Genomic DNA, 23,823 nt, shown 5'->3' with positions numbered 1-23,823 from the left:
TGCATCACAGACACAAGGAGAAATCCCTTTGTGTGGCGTGTCGGGCCCTGCTTCCCAGGGGCAGGGGGCTCTGGTGGACCGTGCTCAGAGAACCCTCTACAGGGACATCATGCAGGAGAATTATCAAAATGTGACCTCTCTGGGTCAGGAATCCTGGTCCCTTGGGTATTAGAAGTAGGGATATCTCTGAAGTACCTCAATCACTTCTACCCAGGATCCTTTCCTGGTCCCCTATATTTCAGGGGGATCATCCCAATAGTCCCCAGACCATTGAGAGAAAGCCTATCCCCTCTATATTCCTCCCAGAGGAGAGGCAATTCAGAGACAGTGTGGAGACATTAATCCATCCCCATCCAAGGGAGAGGATGGGTGTGTGACACCCTGACACCCCCATATTCACCACTGTTATATAATTAGGATATGTTTTGCACAAATTATGCCTTGTGAGGTATCATTCTAAAAGTTTTGATTTACTAGACAATAATATCTCATTAGATTGTATGTGCTATCATTATATGTGAAGTTACGAAGTTTGGCTATGTATGTGTTACTGAAACATGTTCTTAGGTTGAAAACACCCACAAGCAGCCTTTCAGGTACAACAGTAAAAAGGCCAAACAATGTTAATGGCTTATTGAGGAAATGCACACAAGAACAACGATTACCCCAGGAACTGTGTACAATAGAAACCTCTCAGAGATAGCACTACATAATGGGAACTGTTTGACCCAGGTCACAGCAAAAGAGCTTTCCAGCAAGTGGGAAGAAGATATAAAAGGGTGAAATGACATCATGATGGTACCTCACTCTCCCTACAACAACACACCTGGAAACACCTGAGGAACAGAGACTGAACTGGGGGAAGTGATGATCCAAGGCTAAAGGGATTTCTAGCCTGTATATGAAAACCTGGGAAACCCAAGCTGCAAAGCAAAGGCAGCTTGTGCCTTAAGAATCTGCCAGCTTGTTTATCACTCTGTGTGAGAATTTGGTAATTCATATCCTACTTCACTAGTATATTAAGCTCAGTTTGTGTTTTTGTTTATTTACTAGGTAATCTGCTCTGATCTGTTTGTTCACATCAATACAAACCAAAATATCTGCTGAGGAGTTTTTATTAAGGGCACAATTCAGGATCTAGAAGGCCTCAGCTTCCCCTGTCCTTGCTCTTCAGGGCTGGGAATGTGCAAATGGTGGGAGAGGTCAGGAAATGATTGGTCCCAAGTAACTGTAACTGGCTTTTGAAAATACAAGTTTTTCTCATTGTAGAGGGATTCAGAGTCTCTAGTGTGACAGCAACAGGGAGGGATAGGGATGGAAACAGGAGTCAGGAACTTGGCTGTGAAATGCACTAAAGCTCCTGAACCCTCCCCAATCACCCTTCTCGAAACGGTAGAAAATTGATAAAGGAATCAAAAGAACAGAAGGAGAAATCTATGGCCCAAATAACCACCACACCCTGCTCCACCTTGTTCCGTCCTCCTAGGGGTTGGTGAATGGAAATGGCTAAAGCAGATCCAATCGTGGTAGGGGATTTTTTAGGAACCTTATGTTATTGTTCCATTATTGTATTACCAAGGAGCCCTAGTCATGATCCAGAACCCCATTGTGAAAGGCATAGTACAAATGTAGAACAAAAAAAAACATAACAAAACCAGTGGATGTTTTGTCTGGTGGCTGCAGTTGTTCGCTCCCCTCCAAAGCAGGTCCAGGGCAGGGGGTGAAATCAGAGCCCTGGTGTTGGGGTTTGATGGCCCAATTTTTGATCAATGGAGCTGGCAGCTGGGACAGAGAACAGGACAGCAGAGTGCCTAGGGGATAAATCCCCTTTTCCCCAATAGAGACAGTTGCGACACCACAGAGTTAGTATCACAGAAAGCACCAGAAAACTAGAAGCAGGAGCCAGACACCTGATGGGAAGCAAACGCCTGGGATGGAGTCCAGCCAGGATGTTTGAGAGCCCTTTAGCTGCTCTGTGTCCTCGGGGAAACGTCAAGATTCTGCCCAGGAGCAACTGGATTACTCACTGAGCTGAAAGAGAGAATAGACACTGGAGATGCTGCTGGTGAGGAGACAAGCTGCTCCCCCACTGGAGGCGTCTGTGTATCCAGCCTTGTGCTAAGCTCACGAACTGAGGAAATTCCCCAAGATGCCCAGGGAGATGAAGGGTTTGCAATAAATCTTTTATTCAGGAAAGCAGAAACTAATGTTGAAAAAACTTCACTGCGAAATAAAGACTCAACCAAAATCTAAATGTCCAGAAACACAAGACACCCATCATCCAGAGACCAGGTGAATTCCCTCCCAGGGCAGTCATTTCAGGAATAATCACATTGTGATCTGAGTCTCGGCTTGAAATCAGGGACAAGGGAATCCAGCTAAAACCCTTCGACTCAGTAAAACACTCTCCCTGACAGAGAGAGCTAGGGAAGAATGAGACAGTGGCAGAATAATAAAATACAGTAATAAAAGAAACTTTCTAGCTGAAGATGCCAATATTCATAGAATCATAAAACTGAAAGGGGCCTCAAGAGGTTATCTAGTCCAGTTCCCTGCACTCGTGGCAGGACTAAGTATTGTCTAGACCATTCCTGACAGGTGTTTGTCTAATCTGCTCTTAAAAAATCTCTAATGATGGAGATTCCACAACCTCCCTAGGCAATTTATTCCAGTGCTTAACCACCCTGACAGTTAGGAAGTTTTTCCTAATGTCCAACCTAGACCTCCCTTGCTGCAATTTAAGCCCATTGCTTCTTGTCCTATCCTCAGAGGTTAAGAAAAACAATTTTTCTTCCTCCTCCTTGTAACCTTTTACATACTTGAAAACTGTTATGTTCCCTCAGTCTTCTCTTTTCCAGACTAAACAAACCCAATTTTTTCAATCTTCCCTCATGTTTTCTAGACCTTTAATTAATTTAATTAATGGGATGACTTAGGCAATAGTAGGACTGCCAGCCTTACAGATCCTGGGAAAATTAATGGAGTGGCTGATACGGGACTTGCTTAATAAAGAATTAAAGGAGGGTAATATAATGAATCCCCATTAACATGGGTTTATGGAAGACAGATCCCGTCAAACTAACTTGATTTATTTTTAATGAACTTACAAGTCTGGTTGATAAAGGTAATGGTACTGACTGAATATACTTAGACTTCTGTAAGACATTTGACTTGGTACTGCACGATACTTTGATTAAAAAACTAGAATGATACAAAATCAACATGGCATATATTAAATGGATTTAAAACTGATTAACTGACAGGTTGCAAAATATAATTATAAATAGGGAATCATCACTGAGTGGGTGTTTCTAGTGGGGTCCTGCAGGGATCAGTTTTTTGCGGTATGCTTTTTAACATTTTCGTCAGTAACCTGGAGGAAAAACATAAAATCATCACTGATAAAGTTTGCAGGTGACACACAGATTGGGGACTGTTACAAAGTCGGGTGCCAGCAAACCATATGCATTTCAGTATGGCCAAATATAAACTCATACAATTATGAACAAAAAATGTAGGCCTTAATTACAGGGATGCAGGACTGTATCCTGGGAAGCAGTGATTCTGAAAAAGACTTGGGGGTCATGGTAGATAATCAGCTAAACGTGAGCTGCCAATGGCCCAAAGGGCTAATGCGCTCCTTGGATGTCTAAACAGGGGAATATTGAGTAGGAGTAGAGAGATTATGTTACCCTCCATATTTGGCAATGGTGTGACAGCTACTTGAATACTGTGTCCAGTTCTGGTGTCCACAATTCAAGAAGGTTGTTGATAAACTGGAGAGGGTTCAGAGAGGATCCACAAGAATGATTAAAGTCTTGGGAAACATGCCTTATAGTGAAAGACTCCAGGACCTTGATCTATTTACTTTAGCAAAGAGAAGATCAGGCCAGTCAGCCTCACCTCAGTCCCTGGAAAAATCATGGAGCAGGTCCTCAAAGAATCAATCCTGAAGCACTTACATGAGAGGAAAGTGATCAGGAACAGTCAGCATGGATTCACCAAGGGAAGGTCATGCCTGACTAATCTAATCGCCTTTTATGATGAGATTACTGGTTCTGTGGATGAAGGGAAAGCAGTGGATGTATTGTTTCTTGACTTTAGCAAAGCTTTTGACACGGTCTCCCACAGTATTCTTGTCAGCAAGTTAAGGAAGTATGGGCTGGATGAATGCACTATAAGGTGGGTAGAAAGCTGGCTAGATTGTCGGGCTCAACGGGTAGTGATCAATGGCTCCATGTCTAGTTGGCAGCCAGTGTCAAGTGGAGTGCCCCAGGGGTCAGTCCTGGGGCCGGTTTTGTTCAATATCTTCATAAATGATCTGGAGGATGGCGTGGATTGCACTCTCAGCAAATTTGCGGATGATACTAAACTGGGAGGAGTGGTAGATACGCTGGAGGGGAGGGATAGGATACAGAAGGACCTAGACAAATTGGAGGATTGGGCCAAAAGAAATCTGATGAGGTTCAATAAGGATAAGTGCAGGGTCCTACACTTAGGATGGAAGAATCCAATGCACCGCTACAGACTAGGGACCGAATGGCTAGGCAGCAGTTCTGCGGAAAAGGACCTAGGGGTGACAGTGGACGAGAAGCTGGATATGAGTCAGCAGTGTGCCCTTGTTGCCAAGAAGGCCAATGGCATTTTGGGATGTATAAGTAGGGGCATAGCGAGCAGATCGAGGGACGTGATCGTTCCCCTCTATTCGACACTGGTGAGGCCTCATCTGGAGTACTGTGTCCAGTTTTGGGCCCCACACTACAAGAAGGATGTGGATAAATTGGAGAGAGTCCAGCGAAGGGCAACAAAAATGATTAGGGGTCTAGAGCACATGACTTATGAGGAGAGGCTGAGGGAGCTGGGACTGTTTAGTCTGCAGAAGAGAAGAATGAGGGGGGATTTGATAGCTGCTTTCAACTACCTGAAAGGGGGTTCCAAAGAGGATGGCTCTAGACTGTTCTCAATGGTAGCAGATGACAGAACGAGGAGTAATGGTCTCAAGTTGCAATGGGGGAGGTTTAGATTGGATATTAGGAAAAACTTTTTCACTAAGAGGGTGGTGAAACACTGGAATGCGTTACCTAGGGAGGTGGTAGAATCTCCTTCCTTAGAAGTTTTTAAGGTCAGGCTTGACAAAGCCCTGGCTGGGATGATTTAACTGGGAATTGGTCCTGCTTCGAGCAGGGGGTTGGACTAGATGACCTTCTGGGGTCCCTTCCAACCCTGATATTCTATGATTCTATGATTCTAAGATTAGGAGGTGACTTGATCACAGTCTCTAAGTATCTTGGAAACAAATATTTGACAATTGGCTCTTCAGTCTAGCAGACAAAGATCTAACAAGATCCAATGGCTGGAATTTGAAGCTGGACAAATTCAGCCTAGAAATAAGGCACAAACTTTTCAACAGTGGAACAACTTCCCAAGGCTTGTGGTGGATTCTCCATCACTGGCAATTGTTAAATCAAGACTGGATGTTTTTTTAAAAAAGATCTGCTCTGGTTCAAACAGGAATTAATTCAGGGAAGGCCTATGGCCTGCGCTATACAGGAGGTCAGGCTAGGGGAACACAATGATCCCTTCTGACCTTAGAATCAATGAACACACAGTGTTTAGTGACATCCCACAACTCTCCAGAGAGGTGGGCGACTATTACTATCTCCAGGGCAGAGACAGGAGCAACAGGACAACAGAGAGGGGAAGTGACTGGTACAGGGTCACACAGGGAGACACTAGGAGAGTTGGCTACTAAACCAAGAAGTCCTAACTCCCACTTCCTTCGCCCTGCTCTAGCCACCTGACCACACTCTCTTCTCAGAGCCAGGAGCCAAACCCAGGAGTGCTACGTCCCAAGTCCCCAGCTCTCACTGTTGGCCTCTCAGGAACAGGGCAATCAAACCTCTCGGGGGAATCTCCCCCCATGGATTCCCCAATGTCCAGTGCACCCCCGCATGTCTACAGGGATGTTCAATACACCAAGACTTGCTCTGAAATCCTGTTACTTCAGAGCAGTAGCTCTCGGCTGCTTTATAACTACAGCCCCATATGACTGCACGTCCGCGTGCATCTGTCCTCAAGGGCCCTAGGAACTGCAAGGATGACTGGATGGCAACGGGGAATTTTTACCTCCCTGCTAAATTGGAAAGCGAGTGTGGAACTTGCACAAAATGTCTCCCCACTAATTCCATTGCCTGCTCCCCCCAGACCCTGAAATGACTTATCTCCCCAGTGCCCAGCACTCCCCCCTCCTTTGGCCTCACCAGCCGCCCTCAGTGAAATCCAAACCATCCACCTGCTTGCTGCGCCCACTCAGCCCATCCTCAATTGCAGCAGGTTTACACTTTGCTTCAGGGGAGCACAGACCCATTGCCCCACAGGGACAGCTCCCACTGCCTTCTATCCTGTGTGGAGTTTCTGGTGAGACACGAGGGAGACCTTTGCCTTGTAGCTTTTCCCACAGACAGAACATTTATAGGGTGTCTCTCCATTGTGCATTCTCTGGTGTCTAATAAGGTGCCATTTCTGAGCAAAACTTTTCCTGCACTCGGGGCAATTATAGGGCCTCAGGCCGGTGTGGATTCTCCTGTGTCTAATAAAGGCTGAGCTGTGACCAAAGCTTTTCCCGCAATCGGAGCATTTATAGGGCTTCTCTCCTGTGTGGATTCTCCGATGCACAATAAGGTCGGAGCTATTACTGAAGCTTTTCTTGCAGTCAGGGCAGTTATAAGGTCTTTCTCCTGTGTGGCTTCTCTGATGTGAAATAAGTTCTGAGCTCTGCTTGTAACTTTTCCCACAGACAGAACACTTATAAGGTGTCTCTCCCGTGTGGATTCTTTTATGTATAGTGAGGTCTGAGCTCCGAATGAAGCTTTTCCCACACTCGGGACACCGAAAGGGTCTCTCTCCAGTGTGGGTTTTCTGGTGTGTAATGACATGAGCCTTCCGACTGAACGCCTTCCCGCACTCAGGGCAGTAGAAGGGCCGCTCTCCCGTGTGGATTCTCTGATGAGTGATAAGGTGTGAGCTCCGACTGAAGCTCTTCCCGCACTCAGGGCAGTTATAGAGTTTCTGTCCCGTGTGGATTCTCTGATGCTTAATGAGGTTTGAGCCATCACTGAAGGTTTTCCCACAGTCAGGGCAGTTATGGGGTTTCTCTCCCGTGTGGGTTCGTCGATGTGAAAGAAGTTCTGAGCTGCGCTTGAAGCTCTTCCCACAGTCGTGACACTTGTAGGGTCTTTCTCCCGTGTGGACTCTTTGATGTATAATCAGGGTAGAGCTCCTACTGAAGCTTTTCCCGCACTCGGGGCAGTTATAGGGTTTCTCCCCTGTGTGGTTTCTTTGATGTACAATAAGATGTGATCTCCAACTGAAGCTTTTCCCACACTCAGCACAATCATACATTTTTTCTTTAGTGCAGATTCCTGGCTGGATCGTGTCTTCGGGAAGGTCTTTCAAAACTCCTTCACGGTGAGTGGATTTACCCCGTGTCTTCCCTCTGTGGTTTCCCAGCTGCCTCTCTGGCCTGAGCTGACTCTTGCAGGTTGCTTTCTGGAGTCCTGAGCAGGGACTGTTCCTTTCAGCTCTTCCTGACTGCATCCCATGCTGTTCCACTTGCTCGGGACCTCCCCGCTGAGAATTCTCCGCCTCCTTCTCAGTCACCGTCCCATCCCCTCCTGGGACAGAGTGAAAATTCAGACATGAATATCAATTTGATCTGAGATGAAAGGGAACCTCAGAAAGGAGAGTGCAAAGTGGGGAGCAAACCAAAATAACTGCTGGGAAGATTGAAAAAAGCAGGAGCTGAATGTCCCCTCCTCCAAAACCTTTCTCCGGAAGAGAGGGAACCAATTCTGCCTCCATATCCCATCCAACAACTCTGGGTGAAGGGAGCTACAGCCAGGTGTCAGGCAGGGCAGACAGGAAGCCATGAATCACATGACACCTCGTGGGAACAATCCTGACCTGGGTGAGATGAGGCAGAACTGGGGTAGCTCATGGGGCCTTTGTGGGAATCCAAGCTATTGACATCAATGGTGGGTGGTTTCTGCGTCCATTTAACCAATTCCTCACCTGTGTGGATGTTTCTCAGGATCTCTTTTTCCTTAGAGCCCTGGAGATCTGGGACCCAAGGCTCTTCCCCCCGTTCCAGTTGGGAGATCACATTCGGTTTGGGAATAGGAAAACCTGCTCCAGGGAAAGAGAACAGAAGAGACAAGAATTTTACAGTTATTCTGACCCAGAGATGAGTTGCGTGGGTGCCCTTGTATAAATGCAACAGATGGAAAAATGTTCCTGGAGCCCCTTTGGGATGATCAGATGGTTCCTGGGAGACCTGCAGTTCCCCCTGCAGGAGATTCAAGGATTTCCATACACTGGGGATTATATGACTCTGGCAAAGCACAGTTGTGCAACCTCTTACCCCTTTGTAACCGTGGTGACACCAGAGCCCTTTTTGGGTATAGAGCCAGTCCTGGGAAGGGAGGGACACACAACATCTGTCTGCGTACCAGTGTGTGCCCATATTTAAAAACACAGATAGAGAGGATGGATGGTATGTTCCTCTCTCTCGGACATGCTGGGGATGGAGATGTATTAGCACCCCACTACGTCTCCATATCTCCTCTCCCATAGGAGGAGGCATAGAGGATGCAGACGCTTCCCCATGGGTTCTGGGGACTATGGGATGATCCTCCTGAAATCTAAGGGACCAGGGAAGAACCCTGAGCAGAATCCAACCCAGAATCTTCAGAGACACCCCAGCTTCTAATAACCAAGGAGACAGGAATCCTTACCCAGAGATGTCACAGTCTCATAGTTCTCCTGCATGATGTTCCCGTAGAGGGCTCTCTGACTGGGGTCCAGCAGTGCCCACTCCTCCTTGGTGAAATACACAGCCACTGCCTCGAAGGTCACCAGCCCCTGAAACAGCCATAATCCCACCAGCCATAATCCCACCAGAGTCCCCCACTCAGGACCTGTTCCCCCAGCCATAATCCCATCAGCTCAGTCGTGGGCAGGGCTGGAAAATCCCCCTCCCCACAGAGAGCAGGGAACTGCCCCGGGGAAGGGGAAATTTCTCAAAGCTTTCATTAAAAATACACTGTTTCTGTGGTGAAACCATGATGCCCAGAGCTGCTAACTCCAGTGATTTTATCATGAGTCTCACAATATTTAGTTGGAATTTTTGGATGTTTCCCATGCTCACAGGAATCTCATGATTCCTGGCACAGAACTGACACATGTTCCCTTGTTCAACATGGTCCCATTACTTTGCGGGGGCAGGGGGCTGGAGCCAAACTGCCCTGATTCAAGATGGCCACCACGTCCCTGGAGTGGCATGTGGAAGTGAGAGTGACGCTGCCCTTGGTAAAGATGGCCACCAACTCACATTGAAAACAATAAGACTGAAGCCCTGCTCTCCTCAGGCACGGCTGTGACTCTGTGGTTAGGAGACTGGACAGGAAACTATGAAGATAAATGGAAATGTGTGGGGGTCAGAGGGAGGCTGAGGGGGATTCAGGTGGTTTGTGGGGCCTGCAGAGAGGCTGAGGAGCTGCAGGGGCATATGGGGTTGCAGGTGTGAGAAACAGGAGACTGCAATGGGAAAGACCGATGACTATGGGGCAGGCAGGGAAGAGACTGGAGACTGTGTGGGAAGACATTGGTTGGGGCAGAGAGGAGACAAAGCAATGGTAAGGAAAGGGGGTGGAGAGGGCCAGAAGAAAAGCTCCACCTTCCCAGTGGTAGGGGAGGGTCAGTAGTTGGTGTCTCCCTGTAAGCAGCAGCAGGGAAAGTTTAATTTTTGCACGTGTGCTGTTGCAGGTGGAGTTTTGTGGCTGCAATGCAATACACAAACACTGGGGCCAGGCAGCTTAGCCCCTGGTGGTGGGGGAGAGGGGCCCGGCCCCAACACTGAAAACCTAGAAAGCAAATAAAATTGCTGCAAAATTTATTATTTTTTTACACTAGTGTTTTTTAAGATGAACTGGAGAGGCAAACAGGGGACTTCTGGAGGAAGTGAGAGGTTTCCTCTCGGTACAGTTTTACGTGGCCAGCAATGGAACAGTGGTTGTGACCTGCAACAGATGTGCCATATTTTCTTTCCTGAAGGAGGCCAGATCAAACGTCCTTTGGATGAAGTGCAAGTTGGTGGCTATGCTGGAAGAAAGATTAGTGGTTTGGTAGGACAAGTACAGATACAGAGATACTGAGGAGTTCTTGGACAACCAAATTCAGGAAGCATCACCACCCTAGATTCAAGAATGGAACTGGCCACCACAGAACCAGGAAGAGGAGGAGACCAGAGAAGGAGGCGTGGCAGTTTGTAATCACTGAGGCGGGAAGACCAGGTGACATTCTCCACAGCTGGAGGCAGCTGAGGATGGGCAAACCGTGAACACCAGAGAGAAGAGGACAAGAAGGAACTCCACACAGCTAGAAGTATTGCATTGTTATCATGTTCTCAGTGTGGAAACTGCAATATCTAGCTGACCAAACAGAATGGAGAACTGTACAGGACATACCTGAGGATGCCTGCCCAACCCACAAGACAATCAAGCGTCCCTGCAAAGATATCTCTACCCATGCAAGAAAGGCAGACGATTCTTGTTGGGGATTCTGTGCTAAGAAGAATGGAAAGAACATTCTGCCAGGGACAGGCAGACAACAGGACGGAGCCAAAACATGAGGGGTCACTCTGAGATTGGATAGGGCTTCTGAAGTCAGTGGGCAAGGATCCAGTGGTGATGGTCTGTATTGACATTAATAACTCTGTCATGGGGCACCTCACCCATTACAGACAACTTCAGAGAAACCGGAAGGGTGCTAAAGGAAAGGAACATGAAAGTGATAGTCTCAGATGCTTCTTGTAATGGGAGTGAAGGAAGACAGAAGGCAGAAGACTCTGGAAGTGAAACACTGGCTAGGTAAGTGGTGTAGGGTGGAGGGTTTTGGTTTTATGAAATATTGGACCATCTTCTAGGAGAGAGAGGGCAGTATAGGTTGGATGGCCTCCATATCTGTTGAAGGGAAACCAATCTGCTAGGGGGCAGGCTGGCTAGAGTAATCAAGAGGGCATTAAACTAATAACAAAAGGAGAAAACAAATGAGGGAACAAATGAGCACTCAGACCAAAAGATTAAGATGTTGAGAACAAAATTATTCAAGGCACCAAGAGACATGAAAAGAAGAAATTATTTAATGCCTACACACTAGGAGCCTGGGTAAAAAATAAAAGAAATTGGAATTGCTTGTTAATGAGAAAAAATTCAACCTACTTGTTATTACTGAAACTTGGTGGGAAGATTGGCATGACTGGAATGTTAAAAAAAATCAAATAATATAGTCTCATCATATGACGATAACTCCTTTCATTTCACAAGTATATCTGGAGGGTGTTAAACAGCAGCTACTAATGTTAAACATTTTTAAATCAGCAAATCCAACTCTTGCATCCAAGAGTTTTAAAAGAGCTGGCTAAGGAGTAGCTGAAGAGTAGTTAACGTTGATGTTCAATAAATCTGGGAGTACTGAGGAAGCTCCAAAAGACTGGAGGAAAGCTAACGTTGTGCCAATTTTTAAAAAGGGTAAACAGGGCGACTTGAGTAATTATAGGCCTGTCCGCATGACATCAAACCTGGACAAGAGAATGGAGTGGCTGATATGGGACTTGATTACTAAAGAATTAAACAAAGGTAATGTAATTAAAGCAAATCAACATGAATTTTTGGAAAATATATCCTTCCGCTTTCGCTTCACGTCCTTCCGCTTAATGTTGTTTCGAAATTACGTCACTGCTTCACTAGGGAACATGCTCGTTTAAAGTTGTGCCATGCTCCCTTATAATGTCATTTGGCTGCCTGCTCTGTCCACTGCTTGTAGGATTCTGTGGAAGAGCAGCGACTTTACAAGGGAGCATTGCACAAGTTCCTCTTCTCTGCCTCCTCCCCCTCCCTCCCAGCGCTTCCCCCGCCGCCAAACAGCTGTTTGGCGGCGAGGGAAGCGCTGGGAGGGAGGGAGAGGAGGGGGAAGTGCCGCGTCTCTGCTCCTCCCCTTCCCTCCCAGAAAGTCCTAAGTGCCGCCAAACAGCTGTTTGGTGGCAGGGAAGTGCTGGGAGGGAGGGGGAGGAGTGGGGATGCGGCATGCTCTGGGGAGGAGGTGGAGCGGGGGTGGGAAGAGGCGGGCCTGGAGCGGAGCAGGGATGGGAAGAGGCGGGCCTGGAGCATCCCCCGGCAAAGTCGGCGCCTGTTCTTCTGTGTGGAAGCTGCCACTGCTGCTGCGCAAGGTGCTTCCTAGTGTCTTTGCCTGCCTCGTTGTCTGCAGTGGGCTGTGCCTGTGTGGGGTAAGCCAGAGTTAACTACTCTCCCAACCACAGTACAGTACAGAATGCCTTTTGTCTTCCCCCCAAAAAATGTCCTTGGAACCCAACCCCCGCATTTACATTAAATCTTATGGGAAAATTTGATTCATTTAATATCGTTTCACTTAAAGTTGCATTTTTCAGAAACATAACTACAATGTTAAGTGAGGAGTTACTGTACCTTTTTTTGATGAGATTACAAGTTTGGCTGATAAAGGTAATAGTGCTGATCATACTTAGAATTTTGAAAGGTGTTTGACTGGTACTGCACAACATTATGGCTAAAAAACTAACATAATATCAAATTAAAATGGCACAAATTAAATAGATTAAAAACTGGCTAACTGATGGATCTTAAACTGTAACTGTAACCAGGGAAACTTCATCAAGTGGGTGTGTATCCAGAGGGGTCCCACAGGAATTGGTTTTTGGCCCTATTGCTATTTATCATTTTTATCAGTCACTTGGAAGAAAACACAAACTCATCACTGATAAAGTTTGCAGGTGACACAAAGATTGGAGATGTGGTAAATAAGGAAGAGGACAGATCACCCTTATAGAGCGATCTGGATCATTTAGTAAGTTGGGTGTCAGTAAAGAATTTGCATTTCAATATGGTCAAATATAAACTCATACAATTAGAAAGAAAGAACGCAGGCCATAAACACAGAATGGGGGACTCTATCCTGGGAAGCAGTGAATAAGACTTGCGGGTTATGGTGGATAATCAGCTGAATATGAGCTCCCAGAATGACGGTAGGGCCAAAAGGGCTAATGTAATCCTCGGATGAATAAACATGGGAATGTCAAGTTGGAGTAGTATCAATTCAGTCTGGATGTTTTTTGAAAAGATATGCGCTAGTTCAAACAGGAACTAATTCAGGAGAGTCCTAAGTCCTGAGTTATACAGGACATCAGACTAGCTGATCACAATGGTCCATTCTGACTTCCTGTGAATCTATGCCCGTCTTCTGACTTTCCGGAGTGACTCATGGCTTCTGAGTTCTGCACTCTAGTTATAGGCTTTGGATATCAACATTTTTAGGCGTTTGCTTTCTCAAGTATAGTAATTTACACTGGGCCTGTCCCACAAATTCCGGGCCCACATTAAAGATGGTGTAGTGTATAAGGGTAGGTTACAGAGTAGCAGTCGTGTTAGTCTGTATCTGATGAAGTGAGCTGTAGCTCACAAAAGCTTATGCTCATAAATTTGTTAGTATCTAAGGTGCCACGAGTACTCCTTTTCTTTTTAAGGGTAGGTTAGTATCTCTTTAAGTAGTCTGTGAGCTCTCTAGTAGTGCTCACTGTGTGCTAGTTTTATAAACCTCAAGAAATCAGTGCACCAGTGTGTGTAATTAGGCCTTGGGTGTTGGTGGGTATTTAGTAAATATTGTTATTTGAAACCCAACTCTGCCTGTGTGGTTTCTCCAAGTTCTTTGTGTTGTGTGAAGAGCAAAAGACCCAACTGACAACGGGTATGGGATCTGAATCCAGAAACGCAGTGGAATAGAAGAGAAGGAATAGGGCAGCTGTCACAAGGTGGACTGGGCCCTTTAAAAAAGAACTGGTCCAGCCTGCCTGTGCCTCATTAACAGCCTCTCAATGGGGCATCATAGAGGGCTCTAGAAAGAGCCAGAGGAGAGGAGGAAACAGGAAGAGAAAACTGTGAGAGTGAGAAAGGCTCCTGCAAGGAAGATCCTGGGAGTTTTGGGACAATATGTCAGGGAATTGACTGTGTGCAGTTTAAGGCTGGAGGGGGTGGAAACAAAGATATTTTGGGGTTTATTTTGAACCTTTTGCTAATAAAGCAGACCTTAAGGGGGGTATTATTGAACAGAGAGAAGTCTTTTTGAGTTTATGGAGGAACCAAGAGGGGAAACTGAGTCAGGACACTTGCAGCACAACCTCAGTCCATGAGGGGGTGCTCAGGAGGTGGCTGGTTCTGTTATGGTGGCACATAGCTCTCCTAGCGTAGGGGGAATGCAAGAATGGGGGACATGATATGTGGAAAGAGGGGATTGGAGAGGACATCGGAGGAAGAATGGGGAATTCTAGCATGGGGAAGGGGGGACACACAGACCCGTAGTAGGAGGGAGTGGGTGGGGGGTTGCAGGGAGCCCCTAAAATAGGGATGGGAGGATGGCACACTTGTGGGGGCCAAGGGGAATGAGAAGATGCCAGGAGCCTCTGATGTGTGCAATGAGTTTGGCCTACAGAAGTAACAAAATGTGCAGTCTTCTAGTAATAGTAGTATTGACAGTAACATATTGGTAAATTATTTTTTAAATGTTCTCCTTCATCAAAGAGGCAGGAGTAGGTAGTGTGTAGGAAGTGGGTAATATCCCTTTAAACAGTTTGTGAGCCCTCGAGCGGCCCTCACTGTGTTCCTTAGGAGATGCCAGAAACCAGACCAAGTAAATGTATACAAGTGGCTAGGCCTTGCACTTCTGTGTATAGTTAGAAAAACCCAGATGTGCCCCTGGGGTTTCTCCATATTGTGTGTTGTGTAAAGAGCAAACTATGCAACAGAAGGTTTTTCATTTTCTGTTCTTCCCTCCATCTGTATTTACTGTCCCTCCTCCACATGCAGGCCAACCCCACCACCTCCCTGAAAATCACTTACCTGCACTGATTCCATTACAGCCCGTTCCCTTCCTTGTCCCCTGGGAGGATGGGAGGACCTGGAGCAAGATGTGGACATTATTCTGCAGCCTGTCAAGGCGAGAAGGGCGATGGGGCAGGTTATAGAAGAGATTTTAGTCCATTTCACACAGATTTCCCCAGGCTCTTTCTCTGCAGAAAGATACTTTAAATTTAGACTCTGCCACTTTATTGCTGCGTATCCCAGCGCAGCCCCACCCACTAGGACTAAACCCACTGAAACATGTTTAAACCCCCCAGTAACACAGTCTTTAAACCAAACACTAGAAAAGAGCAGAACCAAAGGAGCTGCTCTGGGGGATCCCCCCCTCACACTGTCCCCAGGGCAGCGCATCCCCGCAGCAGCGCGGGGACCGGGCAGAGGCAGGAACTGGCTTTTCCTCTCCCTGCTCCTCCCCTTCTCCCAGGAAAGTCAATCGGCCCTGGGGTGCTGCAGGGAATAGGGCTGGGAGCCCGGACCTCCCTCCGCACTGATTGCTCCTGCTGCCCCTGTCTCCCTCCTGCCCCCTCTCCCCTCCCCTCGGGCTGGGAGACTCGGTCCCTGGTCCGGTCCTGAGGCGGTCACTCTCCCGGCGCTGGCTCGGCTCCTGCAGGCGCGCAGGGGGGCAGAGCTGGGGGGGGGGGGGCAGCAGCGGCAGCTCTGGGACTCACAGACTCCCGTCCCCCCGGGAGCAGAGCTGGGGCGAGGAGGGGCCGTTGGTGCAGAGTCACTTTCCTGCCTGGCCCCAGCCCTTCCCCCGGGTCTCCCCCCTCACCTGCAGGCTCCGGCTCAGGGGCTGGTGTCTGCAGAGCCCGGGGCTGGTTCCAGCCACCGCAGAAAGTCCTCCCCTGGGAGGAACGGATGCAAAGGGAGGTTAATGCAGGTCTCTCCCCACACCCCGCTGGGGAGCAACAGCGGCTCAGGCCGGGCTCCCGGCTCACAATGGAGGCAGCGACAGCTTCTTCCAGCCGCCTTGATCACGGACCACTCAAATGCAGGAGCTGTGCGGTCTCTGCCCTCTGAGAGTACCATTAATGCCTCCTACCTACCTTGAGCTCGCCCCCTGCCCTCGCCCCAGGGCCGGATACGCCAGCTCTCAGCTGCTGCTCCCAGCCCTGCTTCCTGTGCCCCATGGATAACAACCCGGGCTGCAGCCCTCCCTGGGACCCACTGTAACGAAAGCCCAGAGTCTCTATCGGCAGGGACAGAGCCTGGGGGAACCAGGGTGTGAAATGGGCAAATCCCCTCTTGAGACCTCCCCAATCGCCTTCCTCGGCTGAAGAATAAGGACGAGTGTTTTGCTTCAGATTATTTCTTTTGGAGATTTGGTACTTTGCTGTTACCCAGCTGCCTGAACTATCCAGACATGCCCAGTAACATGAGCTGAAGAAGCCTCTGCCCTCCCTTGCCATCAGAGCCTGCTCCCTGGTATAAAAGGGGGCTACAGCTGCGGCTCTCAGCCTTTCCAGACTACTGTCCCCCTTTCAGGAGTCTGACTTGTCTTGTTTTACAACAGGCTATATAAAAAGCACTAGCAAAGTCAGTACAAACGCAAATTTCATGCAGACATTGACTTGTTTATACTGCCCTGTAGACTATACACTGAAATGTAAGTGCAATATTTATATTCCAATTGATTTATTTTATAATCATATTGTAAAAATGTGAAAGTCAGCAATTTCTCAATAATAGTAGCTTTGACACTTTTGTGTTTTTATGTCTGATTTTTGTAAGCAAGTCATTTTTAAGTGAGGTGTAACTTGGGGGTAGGCAAGACAAATCTGACTTCTGAAAGGGGGACAGTAGTCTGGAAAGGCTGAGAGCCACTGGCTTAGAGAGACCAGATGGTGGGAGAGAGAGGGAGTGACCTAGTAGTTTACCCTGTAATAGGGCAGCAGTAAAGTCCAGAGCAGTTCTGGGGGCTGTGTATGCAAGGGTGTCCCTCCAGCATGGAGCAAGGCAGTGTGAGTCACTCGCTCTGGGGAGACCCTGTCTGGATGCCTGGACCTAGTGTGGAAGCTCAGAGCCCTGAGTTACAGGGACCCAGGTATTCCTGTCTCATGGCTCTATTTCCCTTGGGATTTCTTCTATTCATTAGATCACGATGAATGGATTGTACCCTGTTAACTCCTGGAGGGAGGACTGTGTCTCTGAAGAGGGGGTGTCACTGGGGAATGTGGGACTGTAGGGAATTGTGAATGTCTTAGGAGGGCCCCCAAATTAAAAGGTCCCAGGGATGCTGACCAAAGCCCAGGATGACAGCAGAGGGCACGTGTCTCTGGGACTCTGTCTCTGGTTCATTCACTCTGGAGGTTTCAGTGAGGAGAGACGGGTTGTGCCTGGATCCCTTCTGCACCACGTTTCGGGTAGGGGTCCCGTTGGCAGGTGGCTGAGGTTGTACAGCTTCAGGCCTGGTCGGCGATTGGGATGGACAGCTGAGTGCCTTGTCCTCAGCCAACCAGATTTTGGAGCAGTGGAACTAAGGACAGTAGACCACCTTTGGGGACATGAGGGACTCTCCAGGGTCCCTGGCCAAAAGAGGAAAGGCCTGGGAGAGAGCGAGCTATAAGTGGGAACAGGACAGTCCGGGGTTGGGGGAGCTGCAGCCCTGTAGACTGGGGAATCTCTGGTTGGGTGTGTTCTTTGCAGGGCCCAGAGGGATTTGGCCCAGTTGTACCCAAAGGTTCTCTAGTGTTCCCCCACTGTGATGGGGGAGTCGTGCAATGCCCAGGCATTGGTTGATTCAGCTTAGTTTTACTTTAATGCATTCCCTGTATGACCCCAGCTAGGCTGGGGGCAAAGGTCACAGAATGAACTCAACCCCAGCATGTGGAGGGTCACTCTGGGGGGAAACCCTGAGTGTTAGGCACCTGCATGGGGGCTCAGAGAGTCAGGCACTGACAGCGCTTGTGTAACCCACTGGCCAGTGTGTGGGACATGTCTCCCCCACCCCCATGCTTGGAGGAAATGCGGCTGTCATAGCCCAGCTACTGAGCCACGCTGAAGACACTCATGCATCCAGCTAGGGAAGTCACTGGCGTTGGGCAGGCTGTGCTGTGAGACTCTCCTGCTGACGCTGTGACCTGTGCCAGCTCCAAGAGATGCCCCCTTTTGGATTCTCTCGATAACACCCTCTGGAGTTCTGGCCCAATGACCTCAATGGCGCAACCACTGATTTACACCAGCGAGGCACCTGTCCCACTGTTGTGGAATTCCCGTGTGTCAAGTGGCTCCGTGAACTGAAGGAAGAACTGGGGTGGGCTTTGGTCTGGAGAGGGCTCTCCAGAGGGAATTTCTCCCCCTGCCTGGGGAGGGCCCGCTCTGTCCATTGTAGGGAGGCTTGTGTGACAGTGGCTCTCCATGTCCCCAGAGTTATATCCAGAGGGATCTCCATCCCAAGTGGAATATCTGATGAGAGAGGGGTGCGCCCCGTGCCTGGTGGTCTCTCTGCCCTCTGGGGAGTCTCTGGTGCCTGGTGTGAGTAGAGGTGTTCCCAAAGGTTCTTGCTGCTGCACTCACTGGTAGGGCCTGGCCTGGCTGTGTGGGCGCTGGATGTGGGGTGAGCCCTGGGGACCCTGGCAGCGTGTCTCCCTGGGTGGCTGTGCGGGTGAAGGGTAAGCACTGGGGACCCTCATAGGGCGTCTCCCTGGGGTGGCTGTGCAGTTGAGTGACATCTGCCATAAAGATACAACATCAGCTGGGCACAATCCTGACCTGGACGAGATGAGGCAGAACTGAGGGAGCTTGAAGGGCCTTTAAAAAAATCCCAGCTGTTTATACCAATGAGAGATGGTTTCTGTGGGACCGTTTAACCAATTCCTCACCTGTGTGGATATTTCTCAAGACCTGCCTTTCCTCAGAGCCTTGGAGGTCCAGGACCCACAGCTCTTCCTCCCCTTCTCAGATGGGAAATTATGTTCAGTTTGGGAATTGGAAAACTGGTTGTGAGAAAACAGGTGAGATGAGGGTTTTAGAGTTGTCCTGAGACAGAGCTGTTGCCAGGTGGGTGGGTGGGTGGGTCCTTGTATGTAAGCAGTGTCAGGATGAGCTCCACCCTGACATCTGGTGGTGAGGTGTGGCAAGTTGTGGAAAAAAACTTCAAGGGCCGATCTCATTTGCATAGGCACACCCACCCTGCCTAGACTGAGGCCATAGCTGTCCAAATGGTCACTTTGGCTGCTGTGGGATCCCCAGTGTCTCTGTTATTGGGGCAGGAAGAATAAATTGTTATTACCCTGATTATGGGAACTGTACTTGGCCTTTTGTTATGATGGAGGGACTCACCATCAACTAAGTAACACTCGCTAGGCAAGGGTCATGGGTTCCAAAACTGTGTGAATTGAGAGAGGCTGGGGACAAGTATTAATACTTGGTGGTGTGGGCCCTTTGGTGAGGGCTTTACATGCTAATTGCACTTCCTCCTCTGTCCACTGTGGAATATCAGAGCTAATTTTGATTTCATTAGAAGTCTAGTTACAGGCTGCTGAGCTCGCTTTGAGCTAATAGTGCACCAGCACTGAGGCTCCCCTACTACAAGCTGAATTCACCAAAGAGCTGAACTGACTAAGAGCTGAAATCACTGAGCATTGTGTTAAGTAGTGGGGGAGCCTGAAGATATATCGTGGAGCAGTTTGTGGGGCAGCTGGAGTGCCTTGTGGACAGGCTGGCGGACTAGTTCGTGGGATGGCGGGAGCTGTTGGTGGGACGCGGAGCAGTTTGTGGACCGGCTGGTGGAGCAGTTCGTGGGATGGCGGGAGCTGCTTGTGGGCCGCGGAGCGGAGCGAAGGAGTTTGTGGGGCGGCTGGTGGAGCGGAGCGGAGCGAAGGCCTATGGAGCTGTGGGACAGTCAGCTTCAGATCATGTAAGGTGCCTCTTACCCCCGTCCCATCTCCACCCAGGGTGGGAGGTAAAGCTCCGCAGATAAACTTTCGAACTCTGGGGCTGCCCTGACCAGGGACAGAGACTTTTGGGTCATTGGACTTTTGGGACTTTGGGTGATCTGGGGTTGCTGGACTCAAGAACCAAAGGGAAAGGGGCATGCCCCAATTTGCTTGGGGTGGGTTTTTTTGCTCATGGGTTGTGTTATGAATCCTGTTGGTGGTGTTTCCCCAACATAATGCCACATTGTTTCTCTAGTTATTAAAAGGCTTTTTGCTACACTCAGACTATGTGCTTGCGAGAGGGGAAGTATTGCCTCTTGGAGGCGCCCAGCGGGGGTGGTATATATTTGTCCCAGGTCACTGGGTGGGGGCTCGAGCCGGTTTGCATTGTGTTATTGGAATGGATCCCCTAGATATTGAACCCAGCCCTTGTTGCTGCCAACTCTGATGGGCAGAAGGGTTACATGTATAAACAAAACAAATGGGAAAATTTTCCTGCAGAGTTTTTGGGGAGCTCAGGTGGTTCCTGATGTGACACTGGCAAACCAGGTGCCACTTTATGCCAAGATCCCTATGCCTCACTTAGATACTGAAAAGCAACCAGAACCAGTCTGGTTGACCTGTATGTTAGTATTGGTCAAATATGTGGTAGAGTTATAAAAACGTGCTTAGTGTTTAGACTTTTTTGAATGCTTGTAAGTGCTGTGTACTTCAATCTCATTTATAACATCTGCATCCCATATTGTAAGGTAATAGTTGAGCATTTGCACTGTGAGCCTCTGTAATTGCGTAAACCACCAGACAAGAGAGAAACATTAACTAGCGTGACGTACTAGTATCCAACAAGGGTTATGTCCAGCCCAACAAAGCAAGCCCATTGACACTAGACAAACTAGGAGACACGATGCAAGTGAATTCCTCCCAACAGTTGAATTTGCAACTCAAAGCAGAAGGCAGGAGGGAATAAAAAGACTTAACAAGGAGGAACTGTATCTTTATGCTGCTTGGATTCTGAGGGGCAAAGATAAATGAGCATAAACTAAAGACACCCCGTAAAGATACTCTGTGTCCCTGCAGCGCAGATGATGTCCCCGGGCTGCTTCAAACACCCACACTGAGATGTCTGGGCTGACATTTTCAGACAGTAACAAAAACGTGGGTGTGTTTTGTCTGGTGGCTGCAATTGGTCACTCCCCTCCAGGTCCAGGGCAGGTGTTGTGATCAGAGCCCTAATGTTGGGGTTTAATGGCCCAGGTACAGCACAGAGCAATGGAGTTAGGGTCTGGGACCAAGAATGGGACAGCAGAGTTTCGGGGAGAGGTGGTTTATCCCCCTAGACAGAGATGTAGTTACCACAGTAGGGAGACAGCGCCACAGAAACCACCAGGAAACTGGGAGCGGGATCCAGGAACCCAGTGGGAAGTGAATGGCTGGGATGGAGTCTGGGCAGGATGAGGGCTCTTCAATGGCTCTGAGTGCAAGAGGAAATGTCTCGATTCTGCCTGTGAGGCACTGGATTCCTCAATGAGCTGGATATGGAGCAGAGAGAGAGGACAGACATTGGAGATGCTGCTGGGCAGAAGGAGATGAGCTGCTCCCCATGGGAAGTGTCCATGAATCATGCCTCCCAGGGACCAGCCGCTCCAGCTCTGAGCGACCAATTAAATTCTCAGGCTACGGGAAGGGAAGACCCAGAGACTGAGCCCAGAGGCACTTAGAGCTGCAAGAGCAAAGACATGGAGGCATCAGATATCCCCTTTAAAGCAGGATGGGCAGACACATCAGTGAAAGGGGCTGGATTGGGGGAGTGAGAGATTCCTGTTGAGGGGGAGTGAATAAGAACATAAGAATGGCCATACAGGGTTACACCAACGGTCCATCTAGCCCATGGACCTGACTTCCCAGTGGCCAATGCCAGGTGCTTCGGGGGAATAAACAGAACAGGGCAATTTTCGAGTGATCCAGCCTGTTGTCCAACCCCACAGCTTCTGGCAGCGAGATGCTTAGGGACACCCAGAGCATGGGGTTCCATCCCTGAACGTCTTGACTAATAGCCATTGATGGACCTAGCCTCCATGAGCTTATCTAATTCTTTTTTGAAGTTATACTTTTGTCCTTCACAACATCCCCTGGCAATGAGTTCCACAGGCTTACTGTGTGTTGTGTGAAGAAAAACTTCCTTTTGTTAGTTTTTACCTGCTGCCTATTAACTTCATTGGGTGACACCTGGCTCTTGTGTTATATGAAGGGGTAAATAACACTTCCTGATTCACTTTCTCCACACCATTCATGATTTTATAGACCTCTATCATAACCCCCACTTAATTGTCTCTCCTTTCCAACCTGAACAGTCCCAGTCTTCTCAACATTCTGGTAGCTTGTTTGACTGCTGCTGCACACTGAGTGGATGTTTTCAGAGACCTATCCACCATGACTCCAAGATCTCTTTCTTGAGTGGTAACAGCTCGTTTAGACCCCACCATTTAATATGTATAGTTGGGATTATGTTTTCCAATGTGCATTACTTTGAATTTATCAACATTGAATTCCTGAGGGGGAATTTGCCCAATGTGGGGCACTTTGCCCCGCACCCGTACAGCTTGAGAACAGAGGAAATGTCTGAGATTCCCTGGGAGACAATGGATTTGCAATAAACATTTTATTAGGAATTTATCTGGGAAAAACAGAAACCAACCAAATTAAAAACTTCAATGAGAAATAAAGATGAATCTGAAATCTGATTTTCCAGAAACAAGAGACCCTCCCCTCGCCCACCATCCCGAAACAAGGAGAAAAATTCCTCATGGAGCAGTTATTTCAGTAAAAATCCCATGTGTGATGTCAACTGAGCCCCTCCCTGAAAACAGGGATGAGGAAATCCTGCTGAAACCCTTCCCATTGGCTCAGTAACTCACTCCCCCGACACAGAGAGCAGGTGGGTGTCAGCACCTCTGTGATGGAAGGGGCAGGTGAGTGTCAGCACCTCTGTCCTCCTGAGTCACACAAGAATTAGTAAAAAGAAAAGGAGGACTTGTGGCACCTTAGAGACTAACAAATTTATTTGAGCATAAGCTTTCGTGAGCTACACATCCGATGAAGTGAGCTGTCGCTCAGAAAGCTTTTGCTCAAATAAATTTGTTAGTCTCTAAGGTGCCACAAGTACTCCTTTTCTTTTTGCAAATACAGACTAACACGGCTGCTACTCTGAAACAAGAATTAGTGACGCCTCACGACTCCCTGTGGAGGGGAGCAACTATTGTCCACAACAGAGATGGGAGAAGATGAGGCTGCACAGAAAGGACGGGGAGTGACTGGCACAAGATCACACCAGGAGACACTAGTACGCAGCGTTATTGAACCCAGGGGTCCTGACTGCCCATCTCTCCACTGCCACCCCATGCCTCCCACCTCTAACTGTGGGTATGCCACAGAAGATGATCTGGTATTGGCATAATTTGCCCAGTCATCACCTCAAAGGGCATGTGATCTGTGGAGGCAGCTGGAGTTGCCCTGAGTGCTATTAATATGAGTGGAATCAGGGTGTCCCGATAGTATCCATTGGCACCTACCACCTTCTGGAGCAGTCGTTTGATGGCGAGATTTGACACACTCCTCTCTCAGAACTGGGAACTGAAGCTAGGAGTCCCAGGGTCCCAGTCTCCACTGCTTTAACTCACTAGCCCTTACTCCCACACAAGAGCTCAGAATAGGACCCAGGAGTCCTGAGTCCCAATTCCCCCTGCTGTCACTATTACACCATACTGTCCTCCCAGAAACAGTGCAACCCCAAATGACAATATCTGTCTGGGCAATCTCCACCATGAATTCCCATCTCAGTCCTCCCTCCCATCCCGCGGCTGCAGAGATGTTCAATACACTGAGCATTGCTCTGAAATCCTGTTGCTTCAGCTTAGCAGCACCATCTGGCTTATAACCACAGCCCC

The 23,823-nt window shown here is 48.5% G+C and overlaps 1 protein-coding gene across 1 annotated transcript in view; it reads right to left on the bottom strand.

Annotated features, from left to right (window-relative positions):
* Positions 1 to 6,297: 6,297 nt before the first annotated feature.
* The window catches only part of LOC141998759 (uncharacterized), a 39,120-nt gene continuing 21,594 nt past the window's right edge, over positions 6,298 to 23,823 (bottom strand). The window contains 1 exon segment of the mRNA XM_074971759.1: positions 6,298 to 7,425. Within this exon segment, the coding sequence (XP_074827860.1) occupies positions 6,397 to 7,425 (1,029 nt within the window). The 3' untranslated portion in view covers positions 6,298 to 6,396.

The sequence above is a fragment of the Natator depressus genome, chromosome 14 (assembly GCF_965152275.1).
Source record: "Natator depressus isolate rNatDep1 chromosome 14, rNatDep2.hap1, whole genome shotgun sequence".
Taxonomy (NCBI): Eukaryota; Metazoa; Chordata; order Testudines; family Cheloniidae; genus Natator; species Natator depressus.
Note: the sequence above shows the minus strand (reverse complement) of the source record. Positions and strands in the feature narration are given on the sequence as shown.